The 18,411-nt window shown below is 47.5% G+C and overlaps 1 protein-coding gene across 1 annotated transcript; it reads left to right on the top strand.

Moving 5' to 3' along the window:
* Nucleotides 1–5,402: 5,402 nt before the first annotated feature.
* Nucleotides 5,403–18,158, top strand: LOC310829468 (trans-1,2-dihydrobenzene-1,2-diol dehydrogenase-like). Its single transcript, XM_083707987.1, has 7 exons — nt 5,403–5,582; nt 9,641–9,752; nt 11,738–11,901; nt 14,188–14,440; nt 16,393–16,517; nt 17,539–17,689; nt 17,929–18,158. The coding sequence occupies exons 1-7, from the start codon at nt 5,490–5,492 to the stop codon at nt 18,036–18,038; spliced, it is 1,008 nt and encodes a 335-aa protein (XP_083564113.1). The 5' UTR covers nt 5,403–5,489; the 3' UTR covers nt 18,039–18,158.
* Nucleotides 18,159–18,411: the final 253 nt, after the last annotated feature.

Raw genomic sequence — 18,411 nt, 5'->3', positions numbered from 1 at the left:
GTGTAGTGGTTAAGAGCGGTAGACTCGTAATCTGGTGAACTGGGTTCGCTTCCCTGCTCCTCCACATGCAGCTGCTGGGTGACCTTGGGCTGGTCACACTTCTCTGAAGTCTCTCAGCCCCACTCACCTCCCAGAGTGTTTGTTGTGGGGGAGGAAGGGAAAGGAGAATGCTAGCCGCTTTGAGACTCCTTCGGGTAGTGATAAAGCGGGATATCAAATCCAAACGCTGCTGCTTCTTCTTCAGGGTCACAGGTTCCCATCCTAGTAATCTAGAGAAGCAAGAGATGGGCCAGTATGCAGGCTCCTCAAGGTAAGGTTGCCGATTCCAGAACCAGCAGGCCCAGCAACTGTTCCTTTACAAGCCATTTGATATCCAGCTGTGCTTTGCTTTGCTTTGCTTTGCTTTGCTTTGCTTTGCTTTGATATCCAGCTGTCCTTTGCTTTGCTTTTTACATATCATCCACCCCTCTGTTAAAGGGGTAGGAGCAAGTCAGGTTGCTTCGTGGCCCGGCCTGCCTGTTGGCAACTTTATCTGTAGGCGGAGGGGACAGCTAGGTTGGCACGTGGCTGGCCAGCTGCAGTCGGATTAAACCAGGAATAGACAGTTGGCTCAGGGATTATTAGGCGGAGGAGAGGGGCAGGGTGGGAGCCGAGGGAGAGGTTCAGGCAGGGCAGATCAGAGTGCAAAAGGAACTGATAAACTAGCCAGTGTCGTGTCCTTTCAGCCCAGCTTCAGGTTGGCCGCTGGGAAACTGCATCGTTTCAGGGTCACTCAGGTTCCTGCTGTGCTGGCTCAGGTATTCACAGCTGCAAAACCCTGCAGTGTGTACTCCTGGGAGCACAGAGGGGAGAGTACACAGAGTCAATTCACCAGGGATCTCCGGGATAGTGGGAGAGAATCTTGTCCCAGAATGAATCTCATTGAGTAGGTCTTGAGGTTGTGGGGAGGATAAAGGAGTCAATTTCAGGTTCTCTCTGTTTCTTAGTTTAGCTGTCTCCACACTTCAAAATCAGTTTTTTAAGCCCTCATGAAAATTCGCCACTGTTTTAGCATGCAGTTTTGCAAAGCAGTTTCCCCCTGGAGTAATGTATTTGATTTTCTTTAACAGGCTTTAGTCTAGTCTGTGCAGTTCTGTGCATGTTACTTTCCTGGAGAGCTGCCTGGCTAAATTCAGAGAAGTGCAAATTTGGAAAGATGGCTGTGTTTCAGTTTGCAGATTGTTTTCAGAAAGTGCGAATTAAGTTGGTTTGCCTTTAAACGTGGACTGAATCAAATTTATCCTCCAATCCTACTTTACGTGAACTGAGTTCTATCTCTTCAAGAATGTCATGAAAAATTATATTCCGTCATCACACATCTCTATTATTATTACTTCATATTTATGAAGCGCCTTATTCAAACATGTCTGGAGGTGGTGTACAATATAAAGTAGCACACATTGGGTAGAAAACCCACATGCAAATTGAAAGTTCAATGCACAATAAAACATACAAATGTGGTGAACATATTGAGAAAATATACCTCAATCCACAAAGCGTGTTCTCTCGCAGCCATGAGCACGATTATTACAAAATAATTAAAAGAATGAAATCATCCCCAAGGGTGATAAAATCAACACTCAAATACCTGGTGATAGAAACAAAGTTTTTGTCTGGCTTTCCTATGTTGTCAAAGTTGGCACCAGGTGAGCCTCTCTTGGGAGAGTGTTCCACAAACAGGAACGAAGGCTGGACCACCGAAAGGGCCCTATTCCTTGTTGTCATCCTGTTAAGTTGTGGGTGAACATATCAGACGACACAGCGATTCTTCAAACAGCTATTGTTTATTCACAGGCCAGAACAGAACTGAGCTGGAAGGTTCAGCCAGCCTGCTTATATAGAGCTCAACTACAACACAACAGTAACAACTTTCTGTAACTATCCAATCACTGAACGTCACTTTCAGTTCCTTATTTGCATATGTGGACCTGAGTGAAAACTATCTACAGTATCCCCCTGCTGGCCCAGGGTGAGAACTTCAGTACATAACACATCCTTTACTCAATAACCAAGTCCTCAAATGGGCTCAGAGTCAATGCCATTCATTATTTCCATAGTATTTTCAGGCTTCATGGCCTTTTCTCTCTCTTTTTACAGTACTTAAGGCTGGCAACCTTGGCTGGAATCTTTACAGCTCTCTCAGCCAGGGTGGGGAACTTTAAGCCTAAAGGCCAAAAGCAACCCTACAGGCCACCCCCCCCTCTCCCCCCCCTCAGGCTCTACCTCTTGCTTGCCTGGGCAGAGGACAGAAGTGTGTGTGAATTTAGAAACCCATGACTTCTATATGTCTGGAACTTGGCCAAACCAATCAAAATCAATTCTCAATAAAGGGCGCCTCCAGACCCCCTTTCTATTGTTCATTCATCAGGCACTTATACAGTGCTGGGAGCTGATGGGAGGCCCCAATTCCCCTCCCAGAGCTACAACTCGCAGTGTAGTTTAACAATCAAATAATTGTAGTGAACAGGGGCCTCCTAACAACCCCCAGCACCCTTAACAAGCTACAGCTCCCAGAATTCTTTGGGGGAAGCCATGACTGCTTACAGTGGTGTCATGTTGCTTTAAATTTATGGTGTGACTTTAGCCTTAGAGGCAAAGGGCTGTGGCCACAGAACCCTGCAAGCAGGCCAGTTTTGGGTTGGGAGGTGGCTTCCAGCACTTCCTTCCGTTGAACCCAGCGAATGACCCAGTCCCAGTCCCTATTATTAATATCATTGGTAAAGCAAATCACGGGTGCCTTAAATTGCACCTGGTGTCGTGCACATGGGCTTCAGACTGCAGGCTCGTTTGTTTTATTTTTTTGAGAAGCCTGGCACAGGTTGCATCTCCTGCCTTTTTGGTTGCAGCAGGATCCCAATGCACTCGGCTCCAATTTCCCCTGGCTCAGCAGCGCAGCCCTCCATCGCCTTAGATCAGTCTTCGGTGCAGACAGGGAGGGGACAAGGTGACTCGAGCTTGAATTTCACTTGTTATCATGCCTAAAAAGAAAGAGGCCGACTGTTCCCCTACCCCACCCACCCACTCACACCAGAACCCACCTCTCCTGCCTCCTTACATCTATGCCACACGCCTCTCAACAGAGAATCCAGGAGCACCAGCTCCTACCCTGCTCTACTCACTATTGATTATTTTATTGATTTCGAGCTAAACTTTCTGCTAAGGTGCTCAAGGTGACATATATTTTATTTATAGACTATATGTCGCACACTTAAAGAGTATCTAGGCGGCAAACACAGTACAGCCGTAAAAATACTTTGCCATCATTTCCACTGTATAATCCTGAGGTAAGGAGCATCAGAAAGTCTGTTTTGGCTTTTGGAAGTCTTCTCAGGCCACGCCCCCTATCTCCAGGCAGCACCTCCTCACCGGCCCAGCTTCAGCTCCTGAGTGTTTTCGGCTGGCTAGGAGGTGACCTTGAGCTCTGATGACGTTTCCTGATTGCCTGGACGGAGGAAAGAGTGTTTGAGTAGATGCAGACATTTGCCTCCTGTACAGAGATAATGTTGGCATTCATTGCTCCACCCACTTTCACCTCTGGCCCTGCCCACCACCACCATGTGACCCTCAGAAGATGGGCCAGAATGGAAAGCAGATCTTGGGCCAAAAAAGGGTTACCTATCCTTGTTATAGGGATGTGGGTGGTGCTGTGGGTTAAACCACAGAGCCTAGGGCTTGCCGATCAGAAAGTCAGCGGTTCGAATCCCCATGATGGTGTGAGCTCCCATTGCTCGGTCCCAGCTCCTGCCAACCTAGCAGTTCAAAAACACACAGTTCAAGTAGATAAATAGGTACCACTCCAGCAGGAAGGTAAACGGCATTTCCATGGGCTCTGGTTTCCGTCACGGTGTTCCGTTACACCAGAAGCAGTTTAGTCATGCTGGCCACATGACCTGGAAAGCTGTCTTTCGACAAACGCCAGCTCCCCCAGCCTGAAAGCGAGATGAGCGCCGTAACCCCAGAGTTGTCCGCGACTGGACCTAACGGTCAGGGGTCCCTTTACCTTTACCCTTGTTATACACAATAACTGATGAACGAGCGATACACCAGAGCTATACATCACCTGTGTAAGCAGAAAGCAGATTTGTGCGTCCTTCCTCATCGTCCCTACTGCCGCCTTCCAAGGCAGCTTGTGTTCCACTGCCAAACAGCTAAACGTGCTAGGAGAGCCCTGCTGAATCAGGCCCATTGCAAAGGCGGATTTAGGGGAGCGAAACTGGTTTGCCTGCATGGGGCGCCAAGCCAAGGGCGCTACAGGGGGCACCGCAGCAATGAACAGAAGATGAGAGGTGAAGAGGGGATTTTGGCACCGCACAACACGCTGCTGAAATTTGAAAGCCCCAAGTCTGCCACTGCCCATGGCCCATCTAGTTCAGCATTCTGCTCTTGCAGCGGCCAACCAGATGCCCCTTTGGGGAGCCCACAAGCAGGACCCAAACGCCAGAGCCCTCTCCCCTCCTGAGATTTCCAGCAGCTGGTATTCAGAAGCATTATTTCCACCATCTGCAAAGGCAGAGCATAGCTATGGCTGCTAGTAGCCACTGAGAGCCTTTATCTCTGTGTGAAAAGGTAAAGGACCCCCGGACAGTTAAGTCAAGTCAAAGGTGACCATGGGGTTGTGGCGCTCATCTTGCTTTCAGGCCAAGGAAGCCGGCGTTTGTCCACAGACAGCTTTCCGGGTCATGTGGCCAGCATGACTAAACTGCTTCTGGCACAACGGGACATCGTGATGGAAACCACAGCGCATGGAAAAGCTTTTTACCTTCCCGCTGGAGTGGTACCTATTTATCTACTTGCACTGGTGCGCTTTCGAACTGCTAGGTTGGCAGGAGCTGGGACAGGGCAACGGGAGCTCACTCCGTCATGGGGATTCGAACCGCTGACCTTCTGATTGGCAAGTCCCAGGCTCTGTGGTTTAGACCACAGCACCACCCGCGTCCCTCCATGTAAGTGTGTTTGCTCACTGCATGCCATAGGGAAGTTCTTCCTAACATGGCAGCCTATGAAGCTCTGAAAGGTGTAGAGCCCTGTTGCCAGTGTTGTGGGGCGGCGGGAATTGTTCTCTCCCTAGGGCACAGGGTGGGGAACCTGCTGCCCTCCCAATATTGCTGCCCTCCAGTTCCTATCGACTTGAATCAGTGGGGCTAATAGTGAGGCATGATGGGAGTTGTAGTCCAGCGACATCAGGAGTTCCCCCGGTCCCCCAACCTTGGCTTAAAAGAACCCAGGACTTTGAGGCAGTGAGGTTCCCTTTCCCGGATTCAACCCCCTGCCATTCCCTTCCCTATCATGAGCTTCTGCTGCCCCCTGCTGGCTCCTCGCAACTCCCGAGAGTTTTTAAAAACAGCAAACTCTTAAACTGTTACGAAAGTTTCCCTCCTCAGAGCAGCTCGCAGCTCTGCCATTAGCCGTGCACTGCTTCCTAGATCTGCTGCCTCTCGCCCTCTTCTGCCATGGTGGTCACACGCTGGGGAATCTGCTCTGCAGGGAAGATCGCCCACGACTTCCTGGTCGCTCTGAAAACTTTGCCACCCGAGGATCACAAGGTAGCGGGGGGGGGGGTTGAGAGGGAAAGCACTTGGGCAGCAGAAGCCCATTTTCTATCATTAGCTTCCTGTCGGAGAGGGTGGCACCCATGTGCTTGGGGTTTTGCCAGCATTTCTTGTAAGAAACAAGATCCAGTCCATGTTCCATGGTTGGGAGAACGGCTGTTCTCTTTGAAGCAACTAGTCACTCCACAATACAGTGGTACCTCATGTTAAGAACTTAATTCATTCTGAAACTGTTCTTAACCTGAAGCACCACTTTAGCTAATGGGGCCTCCCGCTGCTGCTGCACGATTTCTGTTCTCATCCTGAAGCAAAGTTCTTAACCCGAGGTACTATTTCTGGGTTAAAGGAGTCTGTAACCTGAAGTGTCTGTAACCTGAGGTACCAATGTAATTATTTTAAAAATAAAAGAGAATAATGGGCCTCTGGCTTGATCTGATGTTCTTAAATGACTGGTTGATCCAGACTCCTAGGTACTCACCGTTTCCTGTTCCATGAACCTTCTGCCAAATCTGAGACTTTCATCTTCTTGGGGCAACAGCTGTCTCTTGCTTAGGTTGTTAAATACCACATACAGTGCTATTTTTCTAGAAAAAGAAGAGCCAGAACTCACCATGAACGCCTCCTTTGTTCCATTATAATGGCAACGGCACCCACATGAGAGATGATAGAACTGAGTTCTGGCATGTTGTAGCTGGAAGAAAGCCCTGGTGGTGTCTCATTCCAAAGACTCTTATGAACTGAAAGTGAGACGCTATATGTACTTTTCCTTGTTTATTTGTTTTCACAACAAAATTTTAATAAAAGCTAGTATGATAATAAAAAGTACCACATACAGCAGATAGATGACTTGTGTCGGAGGACTGGGGGCTGGACAAATGGACAGAACGAGGAGAAGTAGTGCTGGAGTCGGCTCTCAATAGCTGACCCCAACCCACCATCCCAGCTAGGAAATGATGAGATTTAGGTGGCTTCATGCAAAGAGAAATGAAACTCGGAGTGTGAGACTAGGTCTGTGTACACACCACACATTTAAGGCAGTCTCCACCACCCCGCACTGAAAAGAATCATGGGAACTGAAGTTTACCCAAGACAGAATTACAATTACAGCACTCTTAGTAAACTACTGTTCTCAGGATTCTTTTCTGGGGGGGAAATGTGCTTTAAATGTATGGTGCCTATGCAGTCACAGAAACTAGACTGTTGCCATTTTCTTCTGAGAAACACATTTTTGTATGCTGCTTTGACTGATGTGCACATTTTTGCAAGCAACTTCTCCTGATATAATGCATTCTTATATATATAAAATTTTCGCTGGTATATTCATTTTCAGGAGGAGTTTCCCCTGATATGTGCATTGTTGTAAGCATTGTTTGGTTGGAGAACTTGCATCGCAAAATTCAGATAAGTGCCACTTTTGAAAGATGGCTGTGGTGGAATCTACACATCACTTGTTAAAAATGTCGTGAAAATGCTTTTTTAAAAAAATCGTTTTGAAAAATGCATTGAATTTGCTATAGCTCACCACCGCCACCTAGTGCCACAGTTGTATATTGCACTTTGCAACACATTCACAATGTTTTATTTGCAGCTGTATAGCCGAGTCCTAAGTTTCCATTCTCACGCTGTTTTGGAAACTGCAAATTTGATATATCTGGCTTTAAATGTGAATCCAGGCACATTTCTCTTGCAACCCTACCGGAAGTGACCAGAGTGGAAGACAGAAAATGAGTGGAATGGGGTTAGGCTCTGTGAACACTTTCAGCAGCTTTCTGTCCCAGAGATCTGAAGGGGGAGTTTGGGGCCTCGGCTGTTTAACAGAGGCTGCATACACAACATCCCTTTAAGGCACACCCACCCAAGAATCCTGAGAACTGTAGTTAACCCCCTGACCTACAGTTCCCAGCACCCTTAACAGACTACAGTTCCTGGGATTATTGGGGGGTGAGCTATACATGTCTGGTGTGTACACAGCCCAAGTATTTTTATTTTGGGGGGGGGTTGAGTTCAGGATTTTTACATACATTATATTGTTGTTGTTTAGTCGTTTAGTCGTGTTCGACTCTTCGTGACCCCATGGACCAGAGCACGCCAGGCACTCCTGTCTTCCACTGCCTCCCGCAGTTTGGTCAAACGCATGCTGGTAGCTTCGAGAACACTATCCAACCATCTCGTCCTCTGTCGTTCCCTTCTCCTTGTGCCCTCCATCTTTCCCAACGTCAGGGTCTACATTATATTATCTCCTTGCAATTTTTAAATTTCCCGTACAATTTTTTCCTTTCCCTCCCTTCCCACCCCCCTCCTCCATATCCATTGGAAGGGTTCAAACAATTATCCTCAGCCACGGGCATAGTGTCTTTCGTTTCCACCAAATGTCTTTTGCTCCAGTAGTTTATATCCATTGAAGATAGGGGTTTCATCTGTTCCTTATCGTGGTGGACTTGACCTTCCACGTTGTTTCCTATGACATGGCTACAACAATGTCCAACTGAATAAATTCAAACAAATAACTATTCCATGCCTCTACTGTCCATTTTTCTCTCTCTTTCCAACCTAAAGCTGTCATTGCCTTTCCCGCTAAAATCAGGTAAGCTGGTCACCTTTCTCTATAGCCGTGTTTCCATGTATACCCATTGTCATGAAATCAAAGTCTATTGAAAGCTTCACTTTAAAAAAAATCATTAATAACCTTTAGGATTTTATTCCAGAATTCCTTTACCTCTGGGCATTCCCAGCACATATGGGAAAACCATCCCTTGGCTAGTTTACAGTGCCAACAGTTAGAATTCAATCCTGCTACCATATTAGCTAGCTGGGCTGGAGTTCTGTACCATTTTAGAAAGAATTTTAATTCCAGCTCTCCACAGCCCAAGGGTTTAACCTGTGAGCCCCACCTATGGCGCAGGTGCTGGAACTGGAGGCATGTTTGCAGACGACGTCTCTTTTTCGTTATTGGTTGCATGCGCTGGAGAGTGTTTGGTTGAGTCTGTTTGCAAAGTGCTTCGCTGTGCCTTGTACGTCGGTGTTTGTCCTAGAAGGAGAGAGGGAGGCAGCTGTGGGACTGAAGCCCAGAGCTTGTGACCTCAATTGGCAGCAGAAACTTCCTCTCAGCTTTGAGAAGACGCCCTTCCTGGATTGCTGCTCCCTTTCTGGCCTCTCTAGGAAACGGCTTGCGCTGGAACGTAGTAACCCTTCTCACTCCTTTGGTGCCAAGGATCCTTCTACACAAGCACTTGACTTTGTAAGCAGCCTGGCAAATATCACAAATGGGTTGTTGGCCACATCTTTAAAACAAAAACAACTCTTCAGGTTTTCTCTGGAAAGGAAAGATCCAGATTAAAGAGGCAATCCTGTTCACAAGAAGCTGGCCTAAAGCTCACCCGTACTGTGGTACCTCGGGTTACATACGCTTCAGGTTACATACACTTCAGGTTACAAACTCCGCTAACCCAGAAATAGTACCTTGGGTTAAGAACTTTGCTTCAGGATGAGAACAGAAATTGTGCTCCAGCAGCGCGGCAGCAGCGGGAGGCCCCATTAGCTAAAGTGGTGCTTCAGGTTAAGAACAGTTTCAGGTTAAGAACGGACCTCTGGAACGAATTAAGTACTTAACCCGAGGTACCACTGTATTGCATACCCTCCAAGTGTCCCTATTTTCCAGGACAGTCCCGGATTTACAGAAGCCGTCCCGGTTTCTGATTTGATCCTGGAATGTCCCACTTTTCCTTAGGACGTCCCTATTTCCACTGGAGAAATGTTGGAGGGTATGGAGTAATGGAACCCCTGAGCCAAGGAGATAAGTAACTATAAAACCTTTAAAAGACATCTGAAGGCAGATGTCTGAAAGCATCAGAAGCCACAAATCCAGCTGTGGAGCCAAAGGTCCACTGGATCCTAAACTGGTCATCCTGGTGGATCCTAGTCATAGGGGGGGAAAATATGGGTTGGCATTTTGATACCTAAGACATAATGCAGGCACGGTAAGAAAGTTGGGGGGGGGAAGGATGAGGCCAGCAGTTCCTGCCTGTTAACTCTTTCTCCTCCTCCTCCTCCAGGTGGTGGCCATCGCTTCTCGCGACCTCAGCCGGGCTCAGCAATATGCCAAGATCCACGGCATCCCCAAGGCCTACGGCTCGTACGCAGAACTGGCTGAGGATGCTGATGTTGGTAAGCTGCCTTCCCTCCTGAAACAGGGCTGGGGGACTTGTGGCTAAAGAGACGGCAACTCCTGTCAGCCTTGGCCATCCTTGGCACTGCCGGCCAGGACTCGTGAGAACAGGAGTCCAGCGACATCCAGCAGGCCACAGCTTCCCCATCCTTGCCCCCAAACCTGAGTTCCCACTTGTGTGAGTATAAAACTTGCTTCCCAGCCTTCTTCCAAGGGCTGCTGGGGAGATCTGGGTGGTCTTCCAGGGATTCAGGCAGGACAATCCCAGCCCTTTCTGGGGATGTCGGGAATTGAACTCGGATCCTTCTCCAACAAGCTACTATGGGCTTTCCTTCGAGGCAGCGCTGGGGTCTTTCCAGGTGCTGTGACCTCACTGTCTGTCCAAGGCTGATGCCTGATGCCAAGCGTCCCCTTAGGGCAGCCTAGCTAGCAAGGCCAGAGCTCAGGGATGATGGGAGTTGTAGTCCAACAACATCTGGGGACCCACAGGTTGAGAACCGCTGCCTTAGGGCTTGTGCCTGCCAGCTCTCTTACAGACAATGCCACATGGCTACTACAGGATGATACAACAGGATCTGTCCCCTGAGGAACACTGATGCCCTTTGTATCCTTCGCTTGCAAGTTTCTGAAGCTTTTTAATTATTGTTTTTAGAAACAAAGGATCTATTGAGCTGCCGTAGCGACCCACTTCTTGGAAATATAATTTGTGGCCTTTCTAAACTCTCTCCTCAGAAAGAAATAATCTGTTATCTATGTGCCTAACCACTTTTTGCTACATCTAAGAAAAAGCTTCTGTGCTGGTGAGCAGCTGACTCAGCAAACACGGACATATCAGGCTCATCTGACTCCCTCCCTTCTTTCTGCTGAGGTTATCCAAGGTTATGTTGGGAGCCAGCAGGAGCTTGAGATGTGGGGTATTTAATTGGTTACCATATGCACAATGCGTAACGCTTGATTTGATACCCTGTTGTATGAGGGGCTAGCACCCGTCTGTGCCAGGGGTTCTTTTGTTAGCAGACTGCTTGACAATAATATAGTGTGCAAAACTAAAGCAGACTTGGCTCTGTATACCTGAAGGAGGGTCTCCACCCCCATCGTTCAGCCCGGATGCTGAGATCCAGCTCCGAGGGCCTTCTGGTGGTTCTCTCATTGTGAGAAGTGAGGTTACAGGGAACCAGGCAGAGGGCCTTCTTGGCAGTGGCACCCTCCCTGTAGAATGCCCTCCCATCAGATGTCAAACAGATAAACAACTATATGATTTTTAGAAGACATCTGAAAGCAGCCCTGGTTCAGGGAGTTTTTAATTTTTGATGTTTTACTGTGTTTTTGTATTTTGTTGGAAGCCACCCAGAGTAGCTGGCGTAACTCAGTCAGATGGGCAAGGTACAATTATTATTGTTGTTGTTGCTATTATTATTATTAGTAGTAGTAGTAGTATTAATAGTATTAGTAGTATTAGTATTAGTATTATTAGTATTATTACTATTATTATTATTATTTATTTCCAACATGCATTGACCTTCCAAGTGGAGGTGAGACTGGGTCATGAAAAGCAAATCAAAAGAAGCATGGAGACAAGATCTTTTACGATGACCAGTCCTTTCAAACAGTACCTCTATTGTTAGCTGGAGAACAAAATTTCAGCTTACCCTATGCACCGTGCAAAGTTTGTTTTTTGTTACCCAGTTCTTTCCCGTAGCCATTAGGTGGTCTGTGAGTCTGATTCACTTTAACACACTTTAGTACTGCCAGGTGGTCTGCTAGCAAAAGACTTCTCTGCAAGGACTGCCCAAATCGTGGAAATTGCTGCTGCCTCTTGACATTGGCAACGAACACTCGATATTCGTGGACATAAAAAAGATTATCTGAACTGCAAAGGACTAACTAGGCGGGTAGAATCAGGGTCTTTTCCACTGTCTCTCACCCACCCCCCATTTCCTGCTGGTCTTGGCTATGTATTCTCTCTCTCAAATCTCTGTTACAGATGTGGTCCACATCGGGGTGGTGAATCCATACCATCTCCCTACCAGCCTCCTCTTCATCCAGGCTGGGAAGAACGTGCTGTGTGAGAAACCGCTGGGCATGAACACGGCAGAAGTGAAGGCCCTGGTGCAGGCAGCCCGGCAAAAGAACGTCTTCTTCATGGAGGTACAAGGCAAATGCAATCCCCCTGAAGCAGAGGCAGCTTAGGGGATCCCACCCAGCCCACCCACCCTGGGCGCCAAGCCTAGAGGGCATTGCAACAATGATGAACAATGGAAAGCAAGAGGCAGAGGAGGCGAGTGTTGGCATTGCACAGCGGCATTCAGCGCCGCTGGAATTTCAAACCCCAATGTCCACCACAGCCTGTTGGTTCACATATAATAATAGTAATAAAAAAAAATTATTTATATCCCGCCCTCCCCAGCTGAAGCCGGGCTCAGAGCAGCTAACAACAGTAAAATGATAAAACATTCTAAAATCATTTCATTATAAAATGAATTCCAATCAAATTAATGGCAACCATTGGGCTAGAAGTTCTGTGAGGATTGCCAAAGGAGGGAGTCAGGCTGTGCCCTGGCCAAAGGCCTGGTGGAACAGCTCTGTCTTGCAGGCCCTGCGGAAAGATGTCAGGTCCCGCAGGGCCCTAGTCTCTTGTGACAGAGCGTTCCACCAGATTGGAGCCGCGGCCGAGAAAGCCCTGGCTCTAGTTGAGGCCAGCCTAACCTCTCTGTGGCCTGGGATCTTCAGGATGTTTTTATTTACAGACCGTAAATTTCTCTGGGGGACATACCAGGAGATGCGGTCCCGTAGGTACGAGGGTCCTAGGCCGTATAGGGCTTTAAAGGTTAAAACCAGCACCTTAAACCTGATCCTGTACTCCACCGGGAGCCAGTGCAGCTGGTATAGCACCGGGTGAATGTGATCTCTCAGCGAGGACCCCGTTAGGAGTCTCCCCGCGGCATTCTGTACCCGCTGGAGTTTCACCAAACCATGACATAGGGCTTATCCACGCTTACTTTTCCTCTGCTCTATCCAAGCATGGCCTGCACTTTAAAGTTTCACGTCCAAGCATCCCTTTTCTTGGCTTCCCCCACACAAACCCTCTCTTTAAAGCTGAATCGGAGCAAACGACAACCCATGAAAGACTCAAATTGCCATTTGCTCCGATTGAGCGCTAAAGAGCATGTTTTTCTCAGGGAAAGCTCCAGGGCAGGGGGAAGAAAAAAAGGTCCCTTGGACATGGAACTTGAAAGTGTGGACCTGTGCCTGGAAAGAGGTAAGTGAAGATAAGCCCCTAGTGCCAACTAGCAAAGGTGCAACTTCCCAGAGCGGAGATCCCACTCCTGCCTAAGGTCCTGCTGCTGCCACATTGCTGTAAGCTAAGCTACAATTTGCCTGAGCATCAGAATCAAATCCAGGGTTGTGGTTTGTCTGGGGGAGTGCTAAATATAGAACAAGCATTGCAGCTCATGCTTTGTCTGGAGCAAACTGTGAGCCTGGGTTTGGACATAATGCTAAATCAAACCATGGATTAGCCCCATGTAACACAGCAGCAGCAGCAGCAGCAGCAGCAGCAGGACCAGGGGAAGAACATAGCAGCTGCGGTCTTCGCTGTGGGATCCTGTATGTTTGCTTCTTTGCACTAAACCATGGTTTAGCTTAGCATTATGTTCAAACCAAGTCATTGGCTATGTTTGGACGTGATTACAAACCATGGTTTATTGTGGTGTGAACCAGCCTAGCCTCCCCATCCACCAGGCTTAGACATCTTTCCCCCTTGAACATTTGACTCCTGTTTTTGATTAATTGCCGCTCATTGCATCATCTGCACTTATGGTTTGTTTGAAGCAAGCTCACTCCAAACCATAGGTTAGAGAAACTGATTTGTTTAAACAAGCCATAGTTAAACTTAGCTATGGTTTAGGGTTCAAATATAAACACTAAACAGTGGGGAATTCAAATGGGAAGCAAATCTGGCCACCCTGGAGGGAGAGGGGAAGCCCTGCTGGAAACTAGACCCCCAATGTTTTGGCATTGCTTGTGGAAATGCTGTTTCTTCTGGCCCAGTACTAAAAGTCCCAAAGGGCTGGCAGCTGGTTGCCAGCATTCAAATCAGCCCTTCTACCTGCCTTCCCTAGCTGGGTGCCTTCCAGATGTTTTGGACTACAACTCCCATCAGGTTGGCCAATGGTCAGGGATGATGGGAGTTGCAATCCAGCAACATCTGAAGGTTCAGCCATTCTTGGCATCAAACTCCCCATGATGTTCTCAAGACTATCAAAAATGCAGGCTGGGGGTTTTTATCACTGTATGCACAGCTTGAAGAATATTTTTTTTACCTTGCTCGCTTCTTTATGGGCTTTTAAGTAGCTTGTCTTAATAAAGGACTAGCTCTGCATATCCCCCCCCCCCAGTGTGCCAACATGGCTACCTGCATTTTTTGTACGCCAGGGTCTGTGGACGCGTTTTTTCCCTGCTTCAGAGAAGATCCGTTCCTTGCTCAGCCAGGGTTCCATCGGGGATGTGATGGTGTTACATGCTGAATTTGGGAGCCCGCAACTCTCCATCCCCAGATGTGTGGAGAAAGAGCTGGGGGGAGGTGGCCTTCTGGATATTGGCTGCTATTGCATCCAGTTTGCCTGCATGGTCTTCAATGGAGAGAAGCCGGAGTCTATTCTGGCCTCTGGATTCCTGCACGATACAGGTGAGTACTTGGCTGGTCACTTTCCTTGTCAGGGGAAGAAGTAAGGAGTTTCAGAAACTGTCCATCAAGGAAACCAAATGAAAAAAAGGGCTGGCCCAAGTCATGAGTCAGAAAGTTCCTACAGTGTTTAAGGTGCCCTCCTTAAATAAATATCTTCCTCTTCTTTGGTGATCACTCATAGCTGAGTATGATTATCTTCCATGAACACGGTTTTAACAATGAGTCCGTAAATGACTGTGGAGGCCAATTCTGGATCCACACGTCCTTCCACAGTGGGGACATTGGTTTCCAGGCGGGAGTTGATCATGGTGAGGGTTTGCCAAACGTGCCTCCCTCTTAGCGTGTTTCTCCCTTGCGTCCTGAGTTCGAGCATCTTCAAAACCCATGACACCTTTGGTAAAGGCTGCTCTCCAATTGGAGCGTTCGCAGGCCAGTGTTTCCCAATTGTCAATGTTTACACTACATTTTTAAAGATTTGCCTTGAGAGAGTCTTTGAGCCTCTTTTGTTGACCACCAGCATTACACTTTCCATTTTTAAGTTCAGAATAGAGTAGTTGCTTTGGAAGATGATAATCGGGCATCCGCACAACATTACGAATCCAACGAAGTTGGTGTTGAAGAATCATTGCTTCAACACTGGTGATCTTTGCTTCTTCCAGTACACTGGTATTACCGGTGGTTTGCTTGTCTTCCCAAGTGATGTGTAAAATTTTTCAGAATGTGCTCTTACATACAGGGAGAAATTCAGCACAATTCACAATTAAAGTCAAATCTATCAAATCCATATAATATAAGAGCTAAAACACGGTCATGTTTCTAAACTCTCACTTTTCCAAATTTTACAGTTAACAAATCCTTCCATCCCTATGTACTCTTCTGTCTCGGGGTAGCGCTAGCAGGTTTGATTTTGCTGTGGGTGACAGAACATTGCTTGCTTGTGGGATTCTTTTAATATTTATTGCCAATTACAAATTGACAAGCAGAAGACAAGTGGGGACAAACTGCAGGACAATAGAACCACTATGTCACATCTGTTCCCCACAGAGGCCACATGCTTTCTGCCATCTCCCTGTCTCTGTCCCTCTTTCTTTCAAACTTCCCTTTGCTACTTCCTGTCTCTGACTATTCAGCCAGAAGAACGTCTTCTTCTCCAAACTCTCTCTGGGATCTCATTCACAAGCACAGAGAGTGCCTCAGATTTTAAGAGACCGTCTCCCAACCATTAGCTGACAAAACAAGATGATCCTGGAATCTGAGCCAACAATCCAGAAAGGGGAGGAAAAACAAAGGAAAGGTCAGCCAGGAGCTGTAATTACATTTTACTGAATCATTTGCTGCCTTTTTAAAATATGGTGTCTCATTCTGCTGCCTGAAGTTACTCACTTCATTTTGCCCAATGGTAGAGCTGGCCCTTCTTACTGGGGAAGGAAGGGGAGCAGTATGGATGTGGAGGTTAATTCCCACAAACAGATGAGAAGAACTGAGGAGCTACACTAACGTTGAAGATATAGAAATCCAGAAGATGCACCTCTTTGACACCTGAGATGCGTTCCTCCAGAGTCCATCAAATTCCTGTGACTATAATCTGTGACTATACTGTAAAATGTTTTCAATTTTCAATTGTTGTCACCTGCCTAGGACTTGCTAATGAAGGGCAAGTAATACATAGGATGATGATTGTTGTTGTTTTGACACACTATAGAAACTTTTTGCTTTGTCAAACTTCGGGCATAGTTTGGTTTTTCTCCCCTCTGGTGTGAACATTTATAATCCCTGCCTCTGCTTTTCTGCCTGAGGCTGGACAGGGTGGTGGGTTTGTGCTGCGATGCTAACATTTAAAAGAAGAAATAAAAACTGCTGAGGTGTGTCTGTGAGTGGGTGCCAAAGAAGACTGAGGGCAGGAGAGGTGTCCCCCCCCCCCCAGTGACAGGCTTGTGTTTCGTTTTCCTCAGGTGTGGACAAAACCGTGTCAGTCATCCTGAACTACTCGGGAAATCGCCAGGCTGTCCTCACCTGCACCATGACAGCCAGGATGCCAAATCGGGCCAGCATTAACGGCACCAAGGGCATGATCGAGGTAACTCCTAGTTTCCGATCCAGGGGCTAAGGCAGTTTGAGGGGGGAAATTGTACCTGGTTTGTTAAGTTGTCAGATGACACAGCAATTCTTCAAACAGCTCTTATTTATTCACAAGCCAAAACAGAAGTAAACTGGAGGGTTCAGCCAGCCTGCTTATATAGAGCTCCACTACAACGCAACAGTACCTACTTTCTGTAACTATCCAATCACTGAACGTCACTTTCAATCCCTTATTTGCATATGTCAACCTGAGCGAAAACTATGTACAGCATCCGCCTGCTGGCCCAGGGTGAGAACTTCAGTACATAACATGGTTAGAAATGTATTTTTTCAACCCTGACCCCCCCTCCCCCAATATTGTTGGACTACAACTCTCATCGTCACTAAGCATTGGCCAAATAGGCTAGAGACGATGGGATTTGTAGTCCAATAACATTAGGGGACCCGGGGTCAAAGAACTGGAGCCCAGGAATGGAGGTAGTCCTGTGCTGCAATCCGAAATGGAGTCTTTAGCTGGAAAGCAATGTCACATTTACTCCCATATTTAAGGCACTATGATACCACTTAAAACAGGTGAGGCTTTCCGCAAAGAATTATGGGAACTGTAGTTTGTTAAAGGTCTTGATAGGCAACTCGCAGAGCTAGAATTGCTAGAGTGGTTTAACCATCTACCCCTCTTCCAAGGGAGCAATGGGAAATGTAGCTCTGGGAGGAGAATATGGGGTCTCCTGACAGTTCTCAGCATCCTTAGCTCCTGGAATCGTTTGGAGGAAAGCCATGACTGTTTAAAACTTCCTTACATGTAGGGTGTGTGAATATGGCCCAAATGTTGCAACAGAAACACCTTTTATGTAAAGAAGGGCATTCTAGGCAGACGAGGAAAAGGAAGCAGGAGCTAGAATAATACAGGGTGGCCTTGTCCGTTTTCTTTGAAGGTGGCTGTGTGAAGCCAGTTTTGTGGCATAGGCAGGCGCGCACACCCTCCCCAGTTCTCTCTCAGTTCCCTTGCTTCCTGCCAGATTCCATCTCATTTCTGGTGCCCAACCGAGTTGGTGGTCAACGGGGAGAGAGAAGAGTTTCCCCTGCCTCCCCCGTCCCAGAAAATGCACTTCCAGAATAGCACCGGCCTGCGCTACGAAGCGGAGCATGTCCGGCAGTGTCTCCTCAAAGGTAACAGTTCAAAACACCGCTGACTCGCTTTTATTAGATTGCATGGGGAGAAATTCAATAAGCCACGTTTTTAAAAAGGGAGGGAGTAGAGTGAGAGAAGGGGGAAAGTTTGCTTCAAAACCAGCCTTTAGGACTACATCCCCTAGTCCAGGTCCCCCAGTGAGCTTCCTGGCCAAGTAGGAATTTGGAAACCTGTGGGGTTTTTTTAGCCTTCTCTCCTCCCTTCCCACATCTTCTAGGTTTGAAGGAAAGTCCGATCCTGACACATGCAGACAGCGAACTGGTCAATTCCATCCTGGAGGAAGCTCGCCGACAAGTGGGTGTGTTTTACCCTCAGGACAAAGTGTGACACACACTCCATTACCACTCCTGCAAGACCCCATATTCAGTTTCAAAAATAAAATTGCACGCGGATGGACTTCAGCTGTGGTACAGACATGTATGGCCAATAAAGCAGCTCTTGCCAATTTTGGACGGTGCGTTATTGTGTCATCCATGGAGGCCTGGATAGGGAGTGGGAGGAGGGCCTGGGAGCATGGGAAAGGGGAGAAATTTGGAACAACGGGGCTGGGAATAAGGGCTGTGGGACATGGGGAGCGGAGGGGTTAAACAGCAGGCCAGGTATTCCCCAGCTTAAGAAGGGAGGCAGAAACACAGGATAAAACTGTCCTAAGAAACCAGCGGTGCTCAAGTTGTCCTTCTGATGGGTTTGGTGATAGCCT

The sequence above is a fragment of the Podarcis gaigeae genome (genome assembly GCF_964106915.1).
Source record: "Podarcis gaigeae genome assembly, chromosome: 13".
Lineage (NCBI taxonomy): Eukaryota > Metazoa > Chordata > Lepidosauria > Squamata > Lacertidae > Podarcis > Podarcis gaigeae.
Note: the sequence above shows the minus strand (reverse complement) of the source record. Positions and strands in the feature narration are given on the sequence as shown.

What these genes read in the sequence shown, in the direction of transcription:
- LOC310829468 (XM_083707987.1), top strand. Translation starts at nt 5,490, where the DNA reads ATGGTGGTCACACGCTGGGGAATCTGCTCTGCAGGGAAGATCGCCCAC. An exon ending in TGCCACCCGAGGATCACAAG is followed by an intron (nt 5,583 to 9,640) that starts GTAGCGGGGGGG and finishes CTCCTCCTCCAG; the next exon opens with GTGGTGGCCATCGCTTCTCG. An exon ending in TGGATTCCTGCACGATACAG is followed by an intron (nt 14,441 to 16,392) that starts GTGAGTACTTGG and finishes CGTTTTCCTCAG; the next exon opens with GTGTGGACAAAACCGTGTCA.